The sequence below is a fragment of the Ambystoma mexicanum genome, chromosome 3p (assembly GCF_040938575.1).
Source record: "Ambystoma mexicanum isolate Mex_15411 chromosome 3p, UKY_AmexF1_1, whole genome shotgun sequence".
NCBI classification, from domain to species: Eukaryota; Metazoa; Chordata; class Amphibia; order Caudata; family Ambystomatidae; genus Ambystoma; species Ambystoma mexicanum.
The window spans coordinates 1,115,248,735-1,115,275,406 of record NC_090925.1 but is presented as its reverse complement, the minus strand read 5'-3'; the positions used below and the strand labels follow the sequence as shown (position 1 = coordinate 1,115,275,406).

General features: G+C 48.2%; 1 protein-coding gene across 3 annotated transcripts in view; it reads left to right on the top strand.

Annotated features, from left to right (window-relative positions):
• LOC138581278 (E3 ubiquitin-protein ligase RNF14-like) overlaps positions 1-26,672 on the top strand; it is a 221,707-nt gene that overhangs the window by 70,301 nt on the left and 124,734 nt on the right. For all 3 annotated transcript variants that reach the window (XM_069652481.1, XM_069652482.1, XM_069652483.1), the window contains exon 3: positions 12,827-12,988. In XM_069652481.1, the coding sequence (XP_069508582.1) occupies positions 12,835-12,988 (154 nt within the window). In that variant the 5' untranslated portion in view covers positions 12,827-12,834. The remainder of the gene's footprint in view (positions 1-12,826; positions 12,989-26,672) is intronic.

Below are 26,672 nucleotides of genomic sequence, written 5' to 3'. Positions count from 1 at the left end.
TTGTACTTTGGCAGTAACATGTAATGATGTGTGGCACCAGTGGTTGTGGTAACGGTAACTCACCTGTAAGGGGACACCATTATCTGTTTTTTTCTTTGAGTATTACCAGAATTTTCTGCTCATTGTTTGCTCTCCATTTTTGCTCTCTGCTCCTTTTCCATGTATGAATCATTTGGTGCCACAACCTTGGACCTTGGCTGTTGAACGTCTCAACCGCACTGGTAATGTTTTACTTTTATAATATGGCATTATGTATGTTTACTGACTATCATGGGTTGACAGTAATCGCACATTCATATGTACCTTTGTGTTTTTTTCTTGTTGGGTTTCTGGCCCTACCCTTTGGAACTATACTTGGTGACAAAACCTTTTTGATTTGTATCCATTGTTTTTGTGCCTACCATTTGTTTGCCATTCCATGCGATTTATGTTGTAAATCACCCACAGTTTTGCCTTGAAAAGGACCCGTTTTGGGGTCGGAACACATGTCAGCATTTCTGTCCTAAATTTCATCATAAACGTTCTCAAAACCATTTAGGCTGATGACGTAGATTTCCAGTTTGACTTGTACTTTTTTATCTCAGTACTGATACAAATCTGGCATAACTGTATCTGTCTTTTTTCTAGTTTGGGTTGCGCATCGAGAAAGAGGTGACACCCATTCCTTTGTTTATTATCTCAAATCCCAGTAGTTTCGAGGTAACTACTAGTCCCTCGTGTTTGCAGCAGCCCATCTTTTTGATTGCTATTTGTGTATTTTCTTACATTTATTCTTGTAGCTCCAGCACCTCCCACACACGGCATACCTTGATCCAGTTCCTTAGTATTAGGGGGGGGGTCACACCATCAACCCCTGTTGATGGTGCCCCACTGGTCTGTTCTTCAGTATCTGGTTTACGAGTCTTTGGGGGACTTGGCTCTTTTGATTCTTGGCCAACTGGAGAGGGCCCTTTCTTTTAACCATGCCGGTTGGCTGGCTGCACTTGGATTTGTCATTTCCTTTCTCTCTTCCCTGGGTAAGTTGTCCCCTGGACAGGTCATTGGTACTTACACTGCGAGAGTTCTTTTTGGCATCCAGATTTGAGTGATGTAAGTTCCTCATCCACTTACCATCTTCCAGAACAGCTTCCATAAGTAGAGACTTATCATTAGTTTAACTTCTTGCTAGGTCTACAAGTCGATTTTGCCATAACTGAGTTTGATCAGCTTCGTAATTGAGCCTACTCTCAATTGATGTTGTGAATCGTTCAAAATTGGCGATTTGTTCATGTGATTTCAAATTGGCCCTTAACAGATCTTGCATTGAGTCATTAATTGATTCATATAATTTCAGAAATGTTGCCACTGCAATATGAGGACTGCCCTTAGTGTATTTTGCAAATGCAAAGAAGTTTCCATCCGGTCCTTTCTGCAGATTGCCTCTCATTTAGCAAATTCGCATTCTTCAGAGTTTACCACAGTAATTGCAGGGGAGACATTCGTTTTTTCTGGGGTTTGAATGCCCTTTTTGGGAAGATCTGGAATGTTTCCCATCTTTATGGGGGCCTTGTCAAGAGCTTCAATTTTATCCTTTATGAATGATAGGCTCCTCCTTTTTTCCTGTGCAATATTCCCAGTCATGGCGGAAATATCTTTGATCAACTTGTCCCCCAGTTTGGAATTGCTTCGGTCGCCCGATGATGGGGTTGTGGAAAATCCTCAGGCCGATGACTTTTCTTTAAGATATTTGGGGGACTCTTAGAGCCCCTTTTAACAAGGCTATCTGATTTAGTTTCTCTCGGTGTCGAATTGAATGGTATTGGCTCCTGTAGTGGTGTGTTTCCACTGATCGCCTGGGCAGAGAGATCTAACATCCTCCCTTCATGGGATTCTTTTGGTAAAATTTCAAAGGCGTCCCCGTTATCCAAATCCTCCGAGTCTAACTAGTCGAGGTCTTGGATACCTTCCTCACCATCCCCTATTATAACCTGATGATAGGGGCTTATGGGGATTTCAGTCCTTAGGTCCGTTATTTCTGAGTTCGTTTTTTTTTGCGGTGCACATTTATCACTTTGTAAACCATCTTGGGGGTGGTATGTTGTCTCGGGTAACGCTGAATCCTAGTCATGATTGAATTCCTTTATGGGTTCTGCTTTATCCTCATGGACAAAAGAACGACTAGTCCCATGCCCGTCCTCGCTGGCGCGGGAGGCGGCACTCGCCGACAGATCATGCCGCGCACGACAGGCATGCGCAGACGGCACTACTCCCAATGCCGAGCCGCCTGTCTCCCAGCACCGGGGCACGCCCCCAAAGGAACGCAAGAGGGGGAAACCGCGCTCACTCACGCTGCCAGGTAAGGGCTCTCCTTCCTGATTTGGAGATAGGCTCTGTATTTACACATTTGCATTTGGTGTTAATCCGGGAACAGAGAGCGAGGGGCTTTTTTGGGTTGCAGCTACCCCAACTTGAAACACAGCAGACTCTCCTCGCTCTCACCCACCGTCACCCATGGGTAAATCATTAAAGTCAGTGCTCTCCACCTCTTTACTCCCAGAGTTTTCAGTGTTCAATTGATGCGAATGCAGTTTATCGGGGGATATATTTGAGGGAGTTTTGGCTGCAAATGTTAGTCGCATTTGTTTTAGGGAAGGGTTATTCTTATTTGCCGGGATTGCACTAGTTAACAGGGATTAACAACGTTGCCTCACCTCCAATTTTGTTCGAGAGCCCCCAACACTCCCGGTTTCGCTCACTGCCTCCCTTTGGGCTGCATTTGATTTGTCATTTCCTTTCTCTCTTCCCTGGGTAAGTTGTCCCCTGGACAGGTCATTGGTACTTACACTGCGAGAGTTCTTTTTGGCATCCAGATTTGAGTGATGTAAGTTCCTCATCCAGGAGCAGATTTCTTTCGTCCTCCAGGAAAACAGATGATTATAGAGCCCTCAGAGTCCGCAAGAGAACACCAAGAACACCACTTGCCAACCACATTCACGGCCGCTTTCGCAGTGTGGGCTGGTTTTGAAGGGTAGTTCCCAGCAGGCAGCAGGCTTCCAAGTCCCACCTCCAGGTAGATTTACAGGAGCAGGTGGCAGGTAGCAAGTAGTAGAGAACCAGCCAAGTCACCAAGAACACCACTTGCCAACCATATTTATTATTATGGTATTTATTGAGCGTGGACCTAGCTTCAAGAAGCAACAGAGCGCTTTACAGAGGTATTCAACAGTACAGATGCATAACGGCGCGCTTTTCAGAGGTAACAGAACACGTATACAGAAAGGGTAGGATACAGAGGGGCACTGAGTAGAGGTACAGCTGTACAGGGTTGTGGGTAGAAGAGGGGAGCACAGAGTCTAGCGGGTCAGGTTGTGCAGCAGCGACGTGATGGCCTTGGTGTTGACAGTGCTTAATGTGTAAATAAATAAGTGCCAGGTCCGAAATATGTTCCAGACCCTGAAAGTGCCCTGTTAGTGCCCCTGACTGCAGAGGCATAACAAACCTAGAGTCATAATGACACTACACATAAGCGTGCTACATACCCGCTGAACTAGTAAGCTGCACCTGGTACCATGGCTGCGGGCTTCTGCCCGCAGCACATACCCAAGCCACTCACCCTGCTGTATCTTTGCTGCTAGTCGGTGAGGCTGGCTGAAGTGGTTTTCAGGTATAACCAGCATGAGCAGCCAGAGATGTCACCTTCCAGCTCATTTCTATACATGCAACTGGTCACGCAGCACAGCAGCACTAGTGTGGCTCACACTGTTGTTACTTGTTGTGCAACTAAGACTGAATGACAGGTATAAAAATACATTTGCCAAAATTCAACATCATCATTGATCTGAGTCTGAGACAATAAGTGTTGGTGCTCAGCCCTGGAAAACACCCCCACAAATTAAGCATTGGGTGTTGAGGAGAGACTCCTTGAAGATGTGGTGGGTCTTGAGTTCTTTTCTGAATGGTAGGAGCGTGGGGGTGAGTCTGATGCTGATAGGGAAAAGGTTCCATAGTCTTACGGCGTAGCAGAGAATGCTTCTTTTCTGGTCCTTTCCTTTTTGCAGCAACGGATTTCAAGTATGCACATATCCTGGCTTCTGGTGGTGCACTGTCTGCTAGAGAAGCTGAGTTTCTCCACGAGGTAGTTGGGTGACTTGAGGGGGACTGCCTTATAGATGATGCAGCAAGACTTGAAGGTGATACGTGCGTGCAGTGGGAGCCAGTGAAGTTCGATGAGGGCCGGGGCGATGTGGCCGTATCGCATAGACCCTTAATTAGGTGTGCAGACACGTGTAGGACCCTTCGCAGGGTCACAAGGGTGGACAAAGGGAGGACATCGAGGAGGGCATTGCCCCTATCCAAGTGCAATAGAACCAGTGCTTGAACGGTGGATCTAAAGCTGTCAGGCCGGAGGACAGGCTTGACTTTCTGCAGGCGAGAGAGCTGATAACAAGCTGTCTGAGTTTTAACTATGTGTGTCTTGAAGGATAGGTGTTGTTTATGTGGAACCCGAGGGACCTGGCGCAGTAGGTGAGCTCGGGTATGAAGCTCTCAGGGTTTATGGTTGATAGCCAGGTCTACATGTCTGGGTGTTTGGTGTTGTTGGTGAGCAGTATGAATTTGGTCTTGGAGGGGTTGAGCTTCAAGTATGCATTGGACAGCAAGACTGGATCAGCGAGAGGCAGGTTTTGAGCCTGTGGATGTCCTTGATGGAGTTGATCTTGAGATCCAGCTGTGTGTTATCGGTGTGTTGGTGGATGTGGATGTTGTGTGTGGCTAGGAAGGCTCCCAGCAGCTTCATGTATAGATTGAAGATCATTGCGGAGAGGATGGAACCCTGCGGGACTCCACATGTGACGGGTAGCAATGGCAATCTAGAGGAGTCCATCTGAACAAACTGCTCGCAGTTGTGGAGGTAGGACTTGAACCAGCATAGTACAAGGTCACTGACCCCCATGCGCTGATGTAGGATGTCTGTGAACACCCGGTGATCTACTGTGTCAGAAGTGGCTGAGAGGTCGAGTAGAACGAGGAGGCAGGGGTGGCCATCATCAAGGATGTTGAGGGTGTCGTCGACCACCTGTATGGTTAATGTCTCTCTGCTGGATATGGGTCTCAACCTAGATTGGTAGGTTTGGAGGAGATTGGTGGTGTCGATGTGTTGCTGCAGTTGTGCAGGTACCGCTTTCTCGATCTTACTGGGGAAGGGAGGATGGGTGATGAGGCGATAGTTAACCTAGGATGTCGGGATCCAGATTGGGTTTCTTTAGAAGAGGGAGGATTTGTCCGATCTTTTTTTATAACACTGTTTATTAAGTTTTATACAAACAAAACAGTATGAACATACATACAAAATATAAATAAAAGGCAGCAGAGTCAAGTGATGTATCGAGCATAAGAACAGTCGTAAGCATTTTTTGATAGCACTGGGATGCACAGATATCAAGGGGCAGGGCAGAGGGGGGAAGGAGGGAAGGGGGAGAGGGTGGACGGGGTGTAATTCAGTCGTCCATCCATTTCCTCCATATTTTCTGGAACATTTGGGGGCAACCTCTCACTTTGTAAATGTGGTGCTCCATGGATGCACACCTGCTCACTTCGTTGGACCAACGTTTAGGCACAGTGTCTCTGCCGAGCCCAGGTTGCAGTGCAGCGATCAGTCGTTTCCCCACAACAAGCGCAACAGTCCGAATTTTTTTTCTGTATTTTGTGAAGTCCATCTCCCCATATATCCCTAGCAATATCAGCTTCGGGTCCATTGGTATTGAGGATCCCAGCATCTTAGAAACCCTATCGCTGCATTTCACCCAAAAGGTCTGCAGTACGTTGCATTCCTAGATAGTGTGGAAAAAGGTACCCCTTTCGCGCTTGCATCGAAGACGAGCGCAATCATCCGTGCCTACCCATTTGACTAACATTGGTCGCGCGTAGTAGGATCGATGCAGTATTCTGAGTTGTATCAGCCTCAATTTCATATCAATGCCAATATCTCGGGGGAACATCAATGCTTCCACCCTTTCCTCCGATTCCAGCCTGCCCAGGTCTCTTTCCCATTTTTCTTTCAACCTAGTGAGTTGTTTGGTGCCAAAAGAGTTGAGGGCCTGGTACAGCGTGGAGATGACCTTGGAGGGGATGCAGTCCGGGAGAACGTTAGATTCCAGGTGGAGCAACGGGGCACATCAGCTAGTTTCGGAAACTGGGCTTTCATGGCATGAGCGAGCTTTGTGCGTCTAAAATGATCGATGGGTTGCAAAGCAAATTTTTCTTTCAGGATGTCAAACTCTAGTAGGCGCCCTTTGTGGACAATATGTGCTAATGTACGTATACCCTGTCTTTCCCAGTTCCCAAAACATCCCATTCTCTGTATTTCTGGGAGATGACCATTGTGCCATAGGGGTTCAGCTAGTGTTGGCTTCAGTTCCCAGCCGATGTGTCTGTGTGCTTCCCTCCAAGTGCGGCGAATGTGAAGTGACATTCGTGGCATTCCGGACACCCTGCTCCCATCCGTGTATAGATCCTGGAGGGGTGAGATAGATTTCATAGCAGATAGATCCATACGGATATGTGGAAATGCAGCGTAGCCATGTAACCAATCATTTATCACTCCTATTTGTGCGGCCAGGTAGTAGGTGCAAATACATGGTAATCCTATGCCACCCTCCCATATTGAGCGTTGCAATGTTGCGTGAGCAATTCTGGGTTGTTTCCCTCCCCAAAGGAACATCCAGAGGTTACTGTCAATTATTGCAAAAATTCTGAGTGGAATGGGGAGTGGGGCATTTTGTAGCACGTAAAGGAGTCTAGGGAGTGTCATCATTTTGAACAATGTGGTCCTACCTATCAGAGAGCGGGAGTGCCTGCCAGTGAGCGACATCACTAGCGAATCTGTCCAGCACTGGTTACAAATTAAGCTGAAGGAAGTCATCCATGGCCGGGCTAATACGAATGCCTAAATATGTGACGCCTAGGATGGAAACAGGATGCAGAGAGGGTTCTGGAATTGCAGCATCTCCCCCTAGAACCGGGAAGTACATAATCTTCTGGATCGTTCACTTTGAGGCCCCCAAAGTTCTGGTATTCTCTAAGGATCTGGGACATGATCGGGCAGGAGATCACAGGGTTGCTAAGATAGATAAGAAGATCATCTGCATATAGTGAAAGTCGGTCTTCACCCCCTCTCAGCCAGGCAAATCCGGACCAGTTTCTATCCGTTCTGAGTTCAATCGCCAGTGGCTCAATGGCAAGGGGGAACAGCAGGGGGGAAGGGGCAGCCCTGCCTGGTCCCGCGACCCAGAGGAAACGTCCTTGATGACCTGCTGTTCACTCTCACCATCGTTTCAGGGGATTCGTACAGGAGCTTAGTCCAGGAGATGAAACCTTGCCCAAAATTCATACGTCTCATGATTTCCCATAGGGCTTCCCATCCAACCGAGTTGAATACCTTTTTCGAAATTAACCGCCAGTAAGGCCAGCGGCTCAGATATCACCGGGGCACGTTCTATAGCCAATAGGATTCTACGTATGTTCATTCGGGTGGACTTGCTAGGCATGAATCTGCACTGCTCTGAGTGAACGAGTGACTCGATCACCCCGAGCAATCTATTGGCTAGGATTCGCACGAGGATTTTCGCCTCTCCATTTATCAGTGATATAGGTCTATAAGATGCACAATATTCGGGGGTTTCCCTAGTTTAGGGATCACCACAATTCACATTCTTCTAAGGTCTTGGGGAAGTGTGCCTAGTTCTATGCTCAGAAGAAACATACTGTGCATGTGTCGGTTATTGCGCCGCCAAGACGTTTCCATGTGTCCACTGGAAAGCCGTTGGGCCTTGGAGTCTTCCAAGTTTGGAGCTGAGCTAAAGCGCCTTGCACCTCGTTCTCTGTGATCTCAGAGTCAAGTTGTTCAGTCTGTCCTTTCGAGAGTCGTGGGATGTTGATCGAATCGAGAAAGTTAGAGTGGTCAGGCGCAGGGCCCTCACCACGCGGGAGTAGAGTTGTTCATAGTAGCTAGCAAAGGCCTCCACGATTTCAGAGTCCGTTGTCAATAATTCCCCATCTGCCGATTGTACGACACACACTTGTCCCTTACGGTGTTCCTGTTTCTCCAGCCAGGCCAGAGTCTTGCCTGCCTTATCCCCTTTCTTATAGAACTGGCATCGGGTCGACCAGTGGGGAGTCCGGGCAGTGTCTAGGGCTATATTTCGTAGGGCCTCTTGGGCCGTTTTCAAGGCTTCCTGCGAGGATTTGGTTCCTAGCTCTAGGAGTTGCTCTTCCCGCTCAGACACCTGTCTTTCTGCTTCCACAATCTCCTGATTGTGGCGCTTGCGATGAGCCGACACCAAGGAGATGGCTTCCCTTCTGGAAGGACTGTTTTGTATGCCTCCCATAATGTAATCGAGCAGTCAATGGACCCCTAGTTTAGTTCGAAATATTCATTGGTTTTGTCCGCGAGTCCCTCAACAATCTCGGGCAGTCCCAAGTAGTACGTATTCAGACGCCAGACAGTGTCTGCTTTGTGATGGTGCCCTTTAGAGTTATGAGCAGGGGGGAGTGGTCCGATATTCCTGTCTCTAGGAACTCAGTTGATATAAGTCTGTGGGACATGTTAAGAGGGATGAAAGTGTAGATAATTCTTGAAAGTAAAACGAGAACCCGGTGTCGGAGGTGTACAGTGTCCTCCAGGTATCTAACAGCCCCGTTGCTTGAGCGAAGGTGTATAGCGTAGTCGGGGCACCCAGGATCCTACTTCCCCTATGTGATCTATCTTTAGGAACCTCCATAACCTCATTAAAGTCCCCTCCCATGACCCATGAATCTGCTTGTTCTTCCAGCAATATCGATCGTAGCTCACCAAGGAGCTCTTTTGTAAATGTGGGGGTGGAGGGGGTGTATGCCGCGATAAGGCCCCATTGGTCCCCCTTAATGTCGGTCCGTACTTTGGTGACCTGTAAGGGAACTTGTTTGTGAATAAGTATCAACGTGCCTCTGGCACCCCTCGAGAACCCAGCCTGGTATGTGTGCGAGTAGTTTGACCTTTTAAAGAAACCACAGCTTGTTCCTATCAGATGGGTTTCTGAAAGTAAGGCCACATCAGGGGAGTAGCGATTGAGGTATTGGAGCACTAACTTCCGTTTGATACCGGAGCCAAGTCTGTTAACATTCCAGGTCAGTAAGGACAATTGGCCAACTTGTGTTCTGTTCGCATGTTATGTGTATCGTGACTTTGAGGAGGAACATGTGTCGTATAGGCCCCCCCCTAACTCCAACGTCCCTCTCGGCCTTGCATCCCAGTGCATCCACCACATCAATACCACTGCTGCCGTGTAACTAAAGAACCTGAACCCAAACTGTCTGAGTGCACCAGTCCCAAGGGGTAGGTGATTTGTCCTATCTTCATGGTTGATGGGAAGGTGCCTTGAGTTAGGGAGCTGTTGATGATCTCCAGTTAGGGATGGAGAGCTTCTGCGTGGAGGGTCTTCAGGATGGATGCTGTGAGGATGTTGTCTGTATACAATGTGGCTTTGAGGGCGGCCAGGATTTGTACAAGGTCCTCTGTAGAGAGTGTCTTGAATGTTTTCCAGGGTGTGAATATTTTGCGGGAGGGATGCAGAGCTGGTGTCTATGTGCTTGTGAATCTTGCTGATTGTGTCGATTAAGAAGGTGTTGATGGTGGTAGATTTTTCAATGGAGTGTGGTATGGCAGGGTCGGGTAGCGGGTTGATGCAGTGCTTGACCGCTTTGAAGAGGACACTGCTTTTGCTGTCAGCTTCTGCTATGGTGTTCTGATAGTAGAAGGCCTTGGCTGTGTTGATTAGTTTTCGGCAGGTTGCTCAGAGTTCCATTGAGGAGCACCAGGTTGGATGTAGTCCTGGAGTGGCACCAGGTTTTCTCTTGTTTACTGTTGACTCTTTTGCTGAGGTTGAGTTCTTGCATGTACCATGGTGCTAACGGTTTCGGTTTGCAGGTGCGTTGTTTCAGAGGCGCGTGTTGGTCGATGGAGGCTAATAGGGTAGTGTTGAGTGCTCCAGTAGAGGGTCGCAGTTCATTTGGGGATGTTCGGTCCATGTGAGGTGGAGGTTGGCAAGGTCTTCAGTGAGGGCTTCCACCGGAAATTTCTTGAGGGACCCGAAGGTTTGTCTGATGGGTTTCTGCTTGGAGTGCTTGACTGGGGTGGTGTGCAGGATGTTAAAAGGCACAGCCAGGTCGTCCGACTAGTCAAGCAGGAGAGGAGAGCTGTAGTGGAGGGAAGGCAGTGTGGTGAGGATTAGGTCAAGGATGTTACCTTTCTCGTGCGTGGGTCTTTCGTGAGCTTTGTGAGGCTGAGGCTGTCAAGAAGGCTGAGCAGAGCTTCCTTCATCCGTTTGGTGGCCTTGTTGCCTGGGAGGTTGAAGTCGCCTAGGAAGATGTTGTTGATGTGCGTGAGGGACATGGTGGTGACCAGGTCGGTGAAGTCTCTGATGAAGGCAGTGTTGGGTTTGAGTGGTCTGTAGATGAAATGGAAGGTAACTGCATCCGTCGGGGAGAGCCGGAAGTGTCAGGAGAGGACTTTGAAAGAGCCAATGTTGCGGACACCATGTCTGGTGCAGGGCCGCAAGGTCTTGTGGATGACTGTGAGGCCTCCACCTATCTTGTTTGGTCGGTCTCTTTTGGATGCTGTAGCCATCGGGACAAGGACATCTAGGATGTGGGTGTCAGCCAGGTCTCAAAGATGAAGATGGTGTCAAGGTCCTGTGTGGTGATGAGGTCTGCAATATCTGCTGCATGGGTGATAGCTGAGCAGACGCTGGCAAACATCAAATTCCGTTTTTTTGATGGTGATGGGGTGCTGATGGGCTTGAGGCTGATGTGGGAGAAGTTTTTGCATTGCAGTGTCCTTCATGGGGATGAGGAGTGATGTTGTTGGCATTGGTTTTGCCTGGTGACGGTGGGGGTGGCCTGTAGGAACAGAGGGAGAAAATACATGTCAGCATGTGCTTACCTGTTGTCTGAGCAGGGGGTTGGTAATAGCAAAACAAGAGGTGATGGCTGGAAGGTTTAGAATAAATACCTCTGGCATTGCTATGGACAACCCTCCAGACCATCGTTCTTTGCCTGCCAAGCCATTACAAAGGGGGAAAGACCATATGCAAATCAGGCTTGGCCCCATCCCCAAAGGGGTAGCCTAGCCCGAACTGCTAGGTCATATCCCTTCTGCATGAGACCAAAAGCATCCCCAGACATGTTTCAGCCTTGTTGGGCATCATCAGTGAGGAGTAGCTACTCACCAACTGCAAAAAGAAAAGAGGCTGTAGGCTGCTTAAGTAGGGAACGAGGGGCGGCAAAACAGGAAGGCACCAAACAGTTTAGCAGTGATGGACAGGTGGGTCTGAGCTTAGGCCACATGCCTTAGATCACCTCACCAACTGCAAAGGCTGATACAAGAATCACATATGCACAGTCCAGGGAAGCACCAGGGAATCCTGGCTTGAACACGATTGGGACAGCCTACCACCTCTTCTCTGCAGCACTTCCCAGGCAGACTATTATCCTGCCCTGGCACACCAAGATACTCCTCAGCCTGTTCTGTGCCTTTATACCATTGTGTCTTTTTATGAATTAGAGTTACAGGCACACTGGGTAGGCAATGTGGTGGCCTTAGGTAGAACACCAAATGTAATGCTTCTTCTATGGTGCTAGAAAAGTAAGAGTGTGACACATTTCTGCTTAATGTGCTGTCTCCCACCGGTTGATTGGTAGCTACTTCCATGCGCGGCTCGTAACAGTGCCTGACATGTCTTATTTAGCTGATTTGGGCCCCTGTGTAACTTCCCGCCACAGTTTTCACCTGATCTGTGCGGGTGCTATTTGCATGATTAATACAAAATCAAAATATTTTTCGGATTAAACGCCTCCGACTGGCAAGGTTAACATGCTTAATTTTTGTGTGGTTTGTCCCTGAGCAGACTTCACTGAACACATTCTCTAGCATGTTACAGTAAAGGAAAAGATGAGTGACGATAGCAATCTTCTCCAGTAGATATCACTATCAGCCATGTTTAGAATCACCTCATCAGTTAGAGACATTTCGAATGATATTTGTTTTGCAACACTGAAGGGAAGGTAATGTATGATATATAGAATGCATTGTTTGATTTTTGCAACATACAATATTGAAGACTTGTCTTTAGAATGGCCTAATAGAATTAATACATAAGAATAATATATTTCCTTCAGAAAAACCTATGGACTGGAACGTACTTTGAGCTTTCTGATTTTATTTCAATGTTATATTTCAGTATCTTCATTTATGGTCGATTTATTTGGCAGCACAATAATTATATTTATCGCTCCTTTTAAAATAGATTTCACTTCCTTTAATTTGAGGTACAAGAAACTCTAATGGATCTATTAGGGTACTCCTTTAATTACATGGGCCCCACGTCTTTCATAGATCCCTCAGCTACTTGGTGTTCTGAGGCTGCAACCGACACTTCTCAGCAGAGGCGTTGCTAGGGGGGGGGGGCTGAGGGGCTATAGCCCCGGGTCTTTTGGTTGTAGCCCTTGATAGAAGCCCAGGAGCTACAACCAAAAAGCTAGCTAGCCCCAAGTCCCGACAGTCCCAGCTTTAGCTTAGCCCCGGACCTATTCCAGACCTAGCAACACCCCTTCTTCTTAGCCCCCACCCTCAGATATTGTTTCACGATGTGTTAGGGTCCCCCTCGCTCAATTTCATATCCCAAATAAAGCACAGACAGAAGTTATAATTAGCCAGGAATGTGATTTGAAAGAAGTTCCTTAGAAGTGGAAAACAACTGTAACCACCCAATGAGCTGAATGGTTTCATGACGTGAATGTCTCCAACCATCCGCAGAGACTTGCATGTCTGCAGAAGACAGAGAAGCCCAAGAGGATGAGCTGCTGGCCCTTGCTAGTATTTATACTGAAGATGAGTTCCGGAGAGCGGCCGACGGCCAAGTCGGGCAGCTAAGAGCTTGCCTGGAATTGCCCCAGAACTTCAGAATATTTGTTGGTGGTGAGTACATTTTCCTTTTAGAACAGTGTTCTAGTTATCTTGTCTATGTCCATGATAATGCTATAACGGGAGGCACTATGGTTTTGCTTTTTTGTGATGTACAACATCTTCTGCCACAAGGGTGTCCCAGGCCACCTACAAAACTGGACAACAGTCTTAGATGCCAGAGATGATTACATTGATTTCCTTCCTGCAACAGTAAAGCCAACAAGGTAATACAGCCCTTAACGCTTCTGATAAGGGACAGTGATGTGCACAGTGCAAAATAAGTCATGCCTGTTACCATTACCTGGTATTTACACGATATCCCAGAATACCTCGATCACACATGTTAGCAGCTGGAGAGCCTCCTGTAGCTGAGCGGAACTAAGACAGAGACACAATTAATGGAGAACAAACCTAAACATTTCCTGCCATTATCCTGGCCAATTCTCATGCTTTCTACCCACGCCCATTGTGAAAGTACACACTTAGAGTAATCATTTAACCAGGATCTAAAGTGTACAGCTAACTACTCCTTTTTTCACAGTGCATGCAGTACTACAAATGTCTGAATCTACATTTTATCATGTTCCAGAGGATTCCCCCGTATGTTCAGACAAATTATAAGACCGAACTGAACTGAGGAAACGCGTATAGTGGCCACGCTAGACTACTATAATCTTCTGTAAGACTCTTAAAAAACAAATGTGGACATTGCAGAGTTCACATTCAGGCTTACAGAATAAGCTTTAAAGGAGACATAGTGGACACATTAAACCCTTCCTACGGTACCTCCATGTTTTCCTAGTAGAGCCAAGGTCATGTTCGCCCCATTGTACAGAAGCCATTCTGGTGAAAGGGCCCAGATTGGGCCCTCAGTGCACCACTACCAGAAATGTGAGATCAACATTATATCACACGATCCTCTTAAAAAAACAAAGTATATCTGGACCAAGGACGCATTCACTGGGCTAGAACTCATTTTGAGAACCAAACTATGAATGATTGAGAAAAGCATCTGAAAATGTCGCTGGATAAACAGGCATTCATCACATAATCAACTAGCTTCAAATAAGATACAAAAACGCGACCAATCTGCAGCACTTTGACCCTACTCCAGGAAAAAAGCACTCTGTAATTGCAGTTGCAGCAATAAATTGCCTGCTTGTTTTATGTTTAATGATTGCACTGTTCCTAAGGTTCTCAGAACTGGCTGAAAAGCGGCAAGTTGGTGCCACGTCAAACACAAAAGATAAATATATAAAAAAAGATGGTGAGGTGCTGGTATAACATTTAATAGACGTAAGGCTACAATTGTTTTCACGACTGCATTACTGAAACATGATCCATCATCCTTTGAACAAGACGATGTCGCTACGTACAGTACAGCCAGATCAGAGCCGTCAAACTTGCTCAACTGCAAGTAGCAAGACCACACAAAACCTGCTCTGCAGACCTTCTCCTGGCTCCCAGGACAGCATCGAATTACCCTCAGAGTCATTTTTGTCATGCAGAAGGCCTTTTGAGGAAAAGGCTGCATCTTCCCAGAGAAACTGGCACTCGGTTAAAACCAACACTGAAGATTTGGCACTCTGAGCTCGACGACCCCTTTTGGATTGGGACCAAGCCTGATTTGCATATGGTCTTTCCAATAATGTAATGCCATGGCAGGCAGAAAAACAATGATCTGGAGGGTCACCCAGAGAAATTTCCAGTGGTTAAGATGCATTCATAACCTTCCAGCCATCAACCTTCAGTTTTGCACACCATTACAATCAGACAGGATCCTAAAGTGGAGTCGTTACACCTCTATCTATTGACAAATGGTAACGTGAAAACAAATGCAAGACCTGTAAAGACTGTGGGTGAGCAACGCTGTAGCATGTTTGGTTGCCCACTCACGTTGCCATCCATCTACCATGTATCTGGGAAACAGCTGAAAAAAGCCTGCATCATTCAAGTAAGTCTTCTATATGGAATACCGCCAAACCCAGCCCATATTCTGAAGCCAAGAAAAGGACTGATCTCGGTACACACAAAGGGACGTCGATTGGGGGTCTTCAGTGGTAGCAATTGCTACTGCTGGCAACTCCTCTGCTACCCCTGGCTCTGCCTCTGCAATCCCTGGGGGTTGCAAAGGCAGAGAGAAACGGCAAGTAAAGAGGGCTCTCAGACGAGAGTCCTCTTTTCATTCATTTCTTTGTGAAGTCTGTCCATAATGAAAATAATTTCTTTTTGAATTCAGAATGTCTTCAAAAAGACCCTCCCCCCACACACGCAGGACATGGAACACTCTGGCTCCCCTACTCTGAGCATGACAGACCTTGTGTGCGTAGAGCATGGGAGACAGAGAAGCCAGCTTGCAGTCAGAGGGAAGTTTCTCTGAGCAGCAATGGACTGAAAAAGGTAAGAAAATGTTTTTTTGTGTGTGTAAATATGTATGCGTGGGTGTGTATGTATATCATGTAATGTGTGTCAGTGAGTGCATGATGTATGGTTGGCTGGGTGTGTGAATGAGTGAATGGTGGACGGGTGCAGTGTAAATAAGTATGTGAATAGCACTGGTACGAGGAAGAGGGACATGGAGGAAACGTTGGGCCAAGGTGCTCATTTTGGGGTTGGAGGAGGAGAGTGGGAGGAAGAGGGGACGTGTCATGCCGGTGGGGCAAGAGGAGGGTACACTATCACGTAATGGGCATCCATGATAAAGCGGGCATGATATGTGTTATTAGTGGTTAGACTCGCATTTTGGTATAACGAGTGTAGTCATTTCTTAATGCGCATGACATTTCTACAGGGCATCTATAATAAAGTAAGCATGATAAGTGTTATGACCTTTCTAAACTGGCATGTGGATGCAGCCAGTCTAGTAGTTTCTTACTGCGTCATGGCATATTTCTCTGGGCATCCGTAATGAAGTGGGCCTGATAAGTGTTATTAGCTTTCTAGGCTGGCATTTCAGTGCTACCAGGACAGTAATTTCTTTCAGTGGCAAGACATTTTTACAGGGCATCTATAATGAAGTAAGCATGGTAAGTGTTATTATATGTTATTATAGCTGTCTAAATGGGCATGTGGGTGCAGCCAGTCTAGTAATTTCTTACTGCGTCATGGCATATTTTTCTGGGTATCTATAATGAAGTAAGCATCTTAAGTGTTATTACGTGTCTAGACTAGCCTTTTGCTGCAGCTAGGCTAGCCATGTCTTACTGTGGCTTGACATTTTGTACTGGGCATTTTTGATAACGCAATCAGGTATGTGTACTTACTTGGATAGACTGGCATTTGGGTGCAGCCAGTCCCTACTGTGCCATTGTACATTTTTCTGGGCAGCTCTGATAAAGTAATCATGATAGGTGTTATTACGTGGTTAGATTGGCATTTTGGTGCTGCCAGTCTAGGTATGTCTTACTGTGGGAAAACATTTTTTATTGTGCATCATCAAGGCTACAACAAACATGATAAGTGTGATTACATGTCTGGCCTACATTGTGCAGCCAGTTTTGATATGCTTTCTTATGGTGGCATTGCATTTTGAATAGCAAAGTGGTAAGATAGCTCAAGCGGGTTGAGAGTGTGCTGCAGCGATCTGTGTGTGATCTGCTGGTCGTAGGTTCAAATCCTGGCATGGCCAACTCAACCTTTCATTCTTCTGCAGTTGGTACATGTGTACCACTTCGGTTGGGATGATAATTGTATGTAAAGCGCTATATCAATAACAAATCATTATCATTAATTGGAACATTAATGCTCTTGTGCACTGAAAGTGACTTGCATCTATTGGATTTTTGGATACTGTATTATCTAAGCAACTGGCAATGTAGGCAATCTATAATGACAATACCCGATATGCAGCTAAAATTAGCACAATCTGGAAGTAGCTGGCCATACAATGCTGAAGTGGCATACCTATGCCAGTGCATCGGCCTATTTTATTTGTGTGTGTTTATAGTTTATCAACATTATACTTCACAACTCTTAGTTCATTACAAATTGCAATAAATTACTTCAGACACAACATTCTAAAAGAAACATTACAGACATTAATTCATTCAACACAATACAATATAATACCATATACTATGTACCTATCAGGGGCTCCCTTTCTAACCCCCAAGATTACATTTACCACATATCCCACAAATTACTCCCTTCCCTACTTCATTATGGTGGACTAATCGTGATAAACTTCCCCCACCCCAAACCTTTTGTGTATCACAATTAAAAAACTCACTAAAGCAATGGTCATTATTATGAGATAGGCATATTATCAAGAGTGACACAAACCTAAGTGGTATAGTTCCTAAACCTTTATTTACTACAATGCTGAAGTTGATATAATATTTAACTGGCCCTAACTCTAAAGGGATTGTAGACTCAAATGATGTTTCTAAGGGGCGTCGATGCCTCAAACAAAACCAAAACCAAAATCTGTCTGTGTCTAAACCTATGCTTGCGCTCGCTCTCTGATCAAATGTGGTAGGAAGTCTCTTTAAAGGAAACATAGTGATTCAAAAACAAATATATACCAAGGCTAGTTTCAGGTGGTCTTCTCACCAGGTGTGGCTTGGTTAGTGTCATCAATGTTTAGACCAATCAAAAAGAAGTTGTTCATCAGCTCTTCTCCATAAAGTTTTATACTCTGGTCAACAATTCCCAATGTCTTTAGTTCTGGGGATTTCCTTCCCCAAGCATCACTCCTTCAAAGTTTCAAATCAAACAAAAAAATATAACACAGTTTCTTCTAGGCTTCTCAGGGTTCCCTTTCACAAGCGTATGCCTCCTTGTTCCACCAAATAAAAGTTAACCTGTATTAGGCCTCTTAGGGTTCCCTTCCCCAAGCTCAGGCGCTTTCAATTTCAAACACAAGTTCAGTTTCACAACACAGTTTCTCTTAGGCCTATCAGGGTTCCCTTCCCCAAGCTTAGGCCTCTTCAGTTTTAAACAAAAAGCTCAACTTGTCAAAGTATGCCTTTCTCTTGTTTACAGTTCTTTTCACATACACCCTTCTCATGGTGTAATATCAGAGACTTTCGAAAAGGCTAGGATCTTGGCTCATCCTAAGCGCCACCACTCTGATCTTTGGCCCCTCTCTATTATATTTCCTGTACTTGCTTCTCTTGGTTACCAGACATTTGGTCAAAAAAAAATTGGTCGACCAGACAAATGGTCGAACCAATTTGGTCAAAAACCAAATGGTCGAATTTTTTTTTTTTTATTTTGACCTTTTTTTTTTTTTTTTTTTTTGGGGTCCCCCCCAAACCCCTTTTTTTTTCTAAAAACCCATTTTTGTAAAAAACGAAAACCCGAAAAATAAATATATAATTAAAAAAAAATTCGACCATTTGGTTTTCGACCAAATTGCGTCGACCAAATGTCATTCGACCAGTTTTAGGTCGACCAAATGTCTGGACACCCTTCTCGTCTATCCTTTCCCCTTCCAGGTACTTCCTGCACCCCTTGGCTATCTTCCACTTGCCTGTGCACACTTGCACCTTCTTGATCCTGTTCCAGGTGCTCCCTGCACCCCTTTGTTATCTTCCACTTTGTTTTGCCCACTTGCTCCTTCTTTATCTTGCTTTCTCTCTGCTTGCCCTGCCCGTAGCACCTTTCTTTTGGGTTCACTTTCTCTTCATTGTGCTTTTTGCACATTCATTTCTTTGCCTTTGTGCACCTTTGCACCTGTCCTTTTCCTTTCCTTGCCTCTTGCAAATTTGTTTCGTTCACTGGTGCTCACTTGCACCTTTCCTTCACTTTCTAGTCACTCGCACCCTTCTTATTTATCTTGAAGCCTTTTTCTTCCTTTCCACTCTCTCACTTTCCCTCTCTCGCTTTCCTTTTACTTTCCACTATCTTTCTTGCTTTCTGCATCGTGCCGCTTGCAAATTCTGTCATTTCTCCATTTTCGCTCCAGCTAGCCACACGCTCCTGAGTTTCGATCACTTTCCCCCTTGAAACTCACCAGTGTGAGAAACCTGAAGGTGTCTCCCTGTCTAAACCTTGAAGATCTGTCATCCAGGTGGCCAGGACACGTGCCATCACTATTGGATCCAGTTCCTGGGGATGGACCACTGAGGGTGGATCAACTGGATGGGGGGGTCCTCGGGGAGTGGGACACAGAGGGGTGAGACGCGGTGTTCCCCTTCCTTTAACACCCTTTCCCATCCTATCACGTAGTACATTCCAAACCACTACCCCCTGCCTCCTTTCCACTGCGAACACTTTCGCACAACACAACGGACAATGGACTAACCCTAGAGCCGTTTACCTGACATGTTCCAATACCAGGGTCAGGCAATTGATCAGAATTACACACACCTGACGACCCTTTCCCTTCCCCACAAAAGGTGCAGCCAGATAGCACAGTACGAAAAAGGCAAGCACGGCAGACAGCACATTAAGACTGCTACTATGCGGCAGTTCAAGAGAAAGAGAAAGATGGCGGGAAGCGGGAGGGTGGCGAGGACAGAAGTGACTTTGCCCTTCTCGTCGCAGGCCTGCGGAACCTTCGTGGAGGGGAATTTAAGACTGGGAACAATAGCACAAGTTTCCTGCTGCAGATGTGAATGGTACACAGGGCCAGCCTATGCTGATTAGGCAGAGCAGAGGAGACTCCCGCGCCCGTGATACCGGCCTTGACTCCAGAGAAGCTGAAGCCAAGTGGTTCATCACAGCCAGTGAGTCGATGGGAGAATTGATAAGCACAGGGCTGTGTTGAGTAGGAATTGCCAACTGGCAACTTATGAAACAAGGCTGATGAACTATAATTGAACTGTAAAGAGTGTGAGGGGAGACCAGCTGCAGAGGGAAACCGGCACTACATGGGTGCTACATCGAGAGACTTGGGGGCTCCACACGAGAAACAAACTACAGAAGACAAAAGGTCAAAGAAAAGACCGCCAAAGAATGCAAAGTAGTCATACGAGAGGGTCGAGTAAAAGCCCTGAACATTCAAAAGAGTTTGATCCGCAAGTTGGCTAAAAGTAAGGGAAGTGATTCCTGCATGGTGAATGAAAGAAAGGTATATGAATCCTGTGAACATTTGAAACTAATAGAATGTTTTGAAAAGGCAAAGGTGCGTCCGAAGGAGGGATGCCCGAGAGAAGGGACGAAGTCTGAAAGTCCTGCGGAACAGATTTTTGACAAAGGGGAACCTAGAAGATGGGTGTCTACCAAACTGTGTGAACCAACATTAAGAAAGTAAGGGAAGGGGAGGCCACCAGGGGGCGCGCAGGTGATGGCAGCCTGAGCGTTGCTCTCCCGCCGTACTCGGGCTGTTGAAGGGGATTGAGCCCCCCCCCCGGACCCTCCTGGCGGCAACACAGTGCTGGATCGGCTGCTGGACCCCCCCCCGCACCTCTTTTGAGCGAAAGAGCGGACTCTGGGGGCATCGGGAAGCCGGAGAACGGACTTCACGGCCCAAAGCGACGGAGCAAAGGGAGGGCCTGGAGGGGTGATCCCTCGACCGCGGACCCGCAGCATGGGCGTTGCCCGGCAAGGCGGGGGATTCACAAGCCCGTGCCCGAGGAAGAGACAGACGACGGCGATAGAGGTCGAGGACCCGGAGGGCTTCCACCCCACGACCCCTCCCACGAGAAATTATCTGGCGCTCACTTCTGGTAGGTGGAGGCCCCTGCGTTAGGTCGCAGGGCGTGTGCCTGCCTGCAGTCCCCCAGGACTTTACAGGACCCGGGTGTGAGACCCCCACACAGTTCTGGTGAAGCAGGAACGGGAAATGCCCGTATGAACTGGCGGGAGACCCTGCAAACCTTTCGCTACGAGGGGACTGGTGACAAAAACGAGAACCCCACAGACCACGGGAGCATGGCCCACTCGGAAGCCCCGACACACTCCGCAGCAGCTATGGAGAGCGGATTCGCATCCATACTCCAGGAGATCCTGGATTTGCAATCGGACATTGCGCAGAAACTGGAAAAAATGGACAACAGGGTGGACAAGGTGGAGGACAGGCTCTTGCAAGTGGAGACCTATCAGTCGTCCTCAGCTACGCAGGAGGTGCAAATGGAGATGTGGCTGGCGGCCCTGGAAAAGAGAGACGAGGAAAGGGCCAGGCAAATGGACGACTACGAAAATAGGGAAAGGAGGAACAATCTCAGATTTTTTGGGGTTCCCGAAGTGGAGGGGGAAACGGAGAGAGACTTAACCCGGGTGGTGCGAGACATAATCACCCTCCTATTCGCTGAAGAGATGACCACGGAGCTGACATTTGATTGTGTGCACAGAGCGGGCGTTAGGGCAGGGGGTCCCCGCTCGATCCTTGTGCGATTTCACTATTATACGGACAAGGCAAAGATCCTGGAGGAGGTAAGAAAAGCGGGGCTGATTTCCTACAACAATGCAGAGATCTCAATATTCCAAGACCTTTCCGCCTACACCTTGGCGAAGCGGAGAATGTGCCGCCCCCTCACGCAACTGTTGAAGGACAAAGGGGTGCGCTACAGATGGGGGTACCCATTCTCCCTGACTTTTGAATACATGGGCCAACGGACATCGTTAATCACAGAAGAGGATATCAAAGGGGCCATTCAGGATTACGTGACGGAGTCTACCCCCAGAAGAGGCCCGGTGGGCCTGGCAGCGATCGGGGAGGGGACCTCGGACCGTCCTGGGTCCAGGAGGAGGAAAACCGGCTCCAGAAAATACAGGAAGCTAAACACCCCACCGTCCGGGATGGAGGGGGTGCGCAATGACTCAGAGGACTGAGGATCGGGGCGACCCGTCCGCTTGAGGGACGGGACCCGACGCAATGAAGGTCCGGATGAACAAAGATTCCCCCAGAACTGCAAGTAAGATGGGGCGACAGTGGGGAAGAAACAGAGGGGGGGGGGGGCTCATAACAAAGAGCTTGGATGTGAGTGCCCGGTCGGGAAGGGCAGTCTTGTGATCCGGCCTAATGCCAGGTATGGCTGAACTAATTGGCTGGACGCTGGGGAGGAGGGAGGGGGTGACAAAGTTAGTTGGGGGTTTCTGGTTGGGGAAGGGGTTCGGGGACGAGTTGGGGAAAGGTCCAAATAATGTCCTAACAATGAGACTAAGGGAGCGAAAAGGGAATAGTGATGCTAGGCAGGTGCCCAACAGATCTGGCGACTTAGATTATGGCTGACTGCCAACCAGCCCTGGGAGTGGGCACCCTGAATGTGCGGGGCTTGAACACCCCCACCAAGAGGTCCCTGGTTTGCCGAGAATTCAGGAGGGCTAAGCTGGACCTGTTGTTTTTGCAAGAAACACACTGGGTGAGGGGGAAGGAACCCAAAATGAGAGGGGGGGGGCATAGGGGAGGTTTTCCATGCATCCCACAAGGGGAAGAAAAGAGGGGTGGCCATCCTGGTTGCCAGGGATGTCCGCTTCACTAGCGAAGCCACCCTACAGGACGCTGAGGGCTGTTTTCTATTGGTGAGGGGCACCTTACAAGGATTCCCCCCTGACCCTGGCTGTGGTGTACTGTCCGAATGATGGCCAGGCCCAATTCTGGGAGGGAGTAAAGGAGAAGCTCAAGCTATTTGTACGGGGCATGTTGGTAGTAGGGGGAGATTTCAATATGGTGTTGGACCCATCTTTGGATAGGAAACAGGTGGGCCCCCAGAACCCCAGACCCGCGGATGAGTCCACGGCACCCACCTACCGGAGGGTGAACAAAGAGCTGGTCCTGGTAGACTCAATTCCGACCCCCAGAACAGGAATCCCCTCTTTTTCATACTACTCGGCCATCCACGCCTCGTTTTCAAGGATAGACTACATTTTGGTGGGCACGACCCTTCGCCCGTATGTGGCAGGCTACAGGGTCGATCCCGTACCCTGGTCGGATCATGATATGGTGGGGGTTACAATATCGGGGGGATGGTGGAAAGAACGCAGAGGCCGTTGGAAATGCAACGATGCCCTACTAAAGGACGAGGTCCACGCCCAAGAGATCGCAGACGCCATAACAGAATTTTTTAACTAAACGACAATGGGGAAGTGGGCACACACACGCTCTGGAATGCCTTTAAGGCGACTCTACGGGGTGTTCTTATCCAAAAGGGTGCATCAGCAAAAAGGGTGAGAGAGGCTCAGGAGAAGACCCTCCGGGAAAAAATTGCCCGACTCCAGCCGGGGGGCTCCCCGGACCGAGAGCCGGAACGCGACCGTGTGGCTGCCCTGGAGGATTACAGGCTCCAGCTGAAGGACTTACTCCTCCACAAAACAGAGAGAAGTCTTCAGATGGTCAAGCAAAAGTACTATGAGAAAGGGGACAAAGCAGACAGGATCCTGGCCTGGAAGCTGAGGGAGGTCTAGAGGAGCAAAATGGTGAAGGAAGTGAGGGACGCTCAGGGAACTCTGGGTTGCGAGTCTTCCCACATTGGAGAAGCCTTTTGACGATATTATGAGACCCTGTACTCATCTGAATATGATGGGGGATCTGCTCCGATAGAAGATTTCTTGAACTCAATCCAACTCCCTACTTTGTCTAGGGAGATGTCCGAGGGTCTGGAAGGGCCAGGGACTGAGGAAGAGGTAGACAGGGCGATAAGCGGGATGAAAGTGGGCACCACCCCCGGGGATGACGGGTTTTGCGTTTATTTTTACAAAAGATTCCGATCCTCTTTAATCCCCTACCTAGTGAGAGTCATCAACTCCGTGCTAGAGGGGGAAACTCTCCCTGATTCCATGATGGGGGCTATCATCGCGGTTTTACCCAGGAGGGGAGGGACCTTGCAGAGTGTGCATCTTACCGCCCCATATCACTGCTAAACATTGACGTTAAGATTCTGGCCAAGGTTGTGGGGAGGCGGATAGAGGGTATATTGCCAAGGTTAGTCCATGGGGATCAGGTGGGCTTCATCAGGGGAAGGCAGGGTTCGGACAACCGATGCAAGACCATAGACCTATTCCACTTCGCAACGGTCGGAGCTCAATGCAAGTGTCCTCTCCTTAGATTTGGAGAAAGCGTTCGACAGGGTCGAATGGCGGTACATGGATCTCCTCCTGAGGAAGATGGGTTTCGGGACCAACATCATGAGCTGGGTAACGGCACTTTACAGAGCTCCCACAGCAAGTGTCCAAGTGAATGGGGAGTTGACCGATGCCTTCCCCCTCTCTCGCGGGACAAGACAGGGGTGTCCCCTCTCCCCCCTGATATACGTCCTTACAATAGAAGCCCTGGCCATAGCGATCAGATCACACCCAGGAATTGAGGGGATCAGCAGGGGGGAGGTGGAATTTAAACTCTCCCTATTTGCAGATGACATCCTGGTTTACCTCGTAGACCCTAGCTCCTCACTCCCCCCCCCCCCCTCTGTTGAACCTGGTGACCGAGTTTGGACGCTTTTCGGGCTGAAAGTCAACACCTCGAAATCGGTCCTGCTCCCTATGAGACTCCGGGACCCGGTGCTAGACCCCTTAGACAGGCTTCATGGGATCGAAATGAGGAAGGCCGAAATATGTTATCTGGGGGTTCTCCTCACTCGGGACCTAACTAAACTGGCTACTGCGAACTACGACCCCATAATAACATGGATCACATTAGATCTGAGGAGGTGGGGCGGGATGATCCTCTCCTGGTATGGCAGGATGGCGGCGGTTAAAATGAACATACTGCCACGGCTCCTATACGTTTTTACAGCCCTTCCGACCAACGTCCCAGAGCAGGCTTTCAGGGCTCTCCGGAATGCTATCCAGGACTTTATATGGCAGGGGAAAACCCAGAGAACCAGGAAGACAACACTGACGTTGCCAAGGGAGGAGGGAGGGTTTGGGTTGCTGGACTTCCATTTGTACTTCCGCGCCGCCCAGCTCCGAGTGCTATTGAAACACATGAAGGAAGGAATGGGGACGTACTGGTCATACCTGGAGGATATGGACACTCGCCCCCTGAAGGTCCGCGACCTTGTGTGGGCTCCACGAAGAACATTTGGAAGGAAGGGCCTCAGACAGCATTCCTCACTACATGGCCGCCCCCGATGACCTCCCTCTGGGGCCACCCCCTCAACCTTGGTAATAAGGGGTTTAGGTCATCCCAAACCTGGTCGGACAACGGATTGGAGTGGGCAGGGCAGATGTTCAGGGAGGGTGAATTCCTGCCTTATGAGGAACTAAGGGATGCGCTCGGCCAGGGATCACTAACCATCTTTGAGTACCTCCGCCTAAAGGGCATTCTATGTGATCAGTCATGGGGCCCCAATCTGAGTAGACAGCTAACACCCTTTGAGAAGTTCATAGATACAGCGACCACGAGGAAGGGGGTGGTATCTTCGATGTATAAAATCCTCAATACGTACGACCTCCAGGGAAGGAGAAACTTTGGCAAGTTCTGGAATGACCTGGCGGGAGAGGAGATTTCAGAGGACTCCTGGTCCAGAATATTCAAAATTGCCTTTCATGGGAATCTATTTACCGCCGATATGGAACACAACTTTAAGGTACTGCAGGGGTGCATAGGGACCCAGTGAAATTATCTAAGATGTTCCCAGCGGTATCCCCGTTGTGCCCAAGGGGATGTGGGCAAGCAGGCTCCAGGTGCCACATGTGGTGGCACTGTGCAAAGGCTCAAGTGTACTGGGGGGTCAGTGAGGAACTGGATGGCGGAAGTGATAGAGGAACACTTACCTCTAAATCCCCTAACGATGCTACTGGGCCTCCCCCCGGAGGAAACGGGAGTTCACCGATACCCAAGGATGTGGGAGACATTGTTGCGGGCGGGTAGAGTAGCCCTCGCACAAAAATGGAAAAGCCTGGAGCCCCCTTCTAAGGAAGATTGGATGAAAAAAGTAAAAAACATGTTTGTGATGGACAAACTGACTGCCATGGTGAACAATGACATAGGCTCATTCCTCACGAACTGGTACGGAGTACAACATTCCTGGGGATGGGAGGTCCGTTGAATCCTGGGCGGGGAGCTCTGTCCCAACGGGGCAAACCAGACTGAAAGCTGTGCAAAAAAGACAGGAAGGCCCATTACCCCGGGCAAGGTGGCTTCAGGCCTGTCGGAGTCATGGGCACTAGCTGCATCACACCCGAAGAGAGGGAGAGTATGATAAAAGTCTCCCGGAACAACAGACTTGGTTTGGACATGGTGTCGGGGGGGAGAGGGGGGGTGGGGACAAGTTGGGGTAATGGGGCAGTGGGGAGGAGGGGGTTTGGGTAATGTTTAAACACTGTTTTGTAAACCTGAATAAAAATTGAAGTTTAAAAAAAAAAAAGAAAGTAAGGGAAGTGAATCCTGCTATAAAGAATATATAGCCATCATGAACCCGGAGGAGGGAGGCAAAGAACAGAGAGGGATCGGAGCCCGGTCGAGGGTGATCCAGGGGTGATGCCATCACCCAAGGACTGACAGTCGAGAGAGATCTGAGCCCGAACGAGGGAGATCCAAAGAGTTAAGCTATCACCCAAAGTTTATTAAGAAAGGGTCAGCCCAGAAGAGGGGGACCGAGCGGTGAAGCCCTCACCCTATCTGAACTGAAGCAGAGAAATATTATTAAGAAAGGGTCAGCCAAGAAGAGGGGAACACAGGGGTGAATCAATCACCCATCGAATATTGGGAACAAACTCTCATTTGTTAAAGCAACTTTTTGCTTTTGCTGTTTGAACACGTCGGGTTCTCAAAGGCGAGACTTTCAAGTGAAACTAGACTTGGCCATCGACAGCTCTGATTGCTAAAAGCTCGAGGGTCCAAACCTGAACTGTCATCTTGTGCGAGACA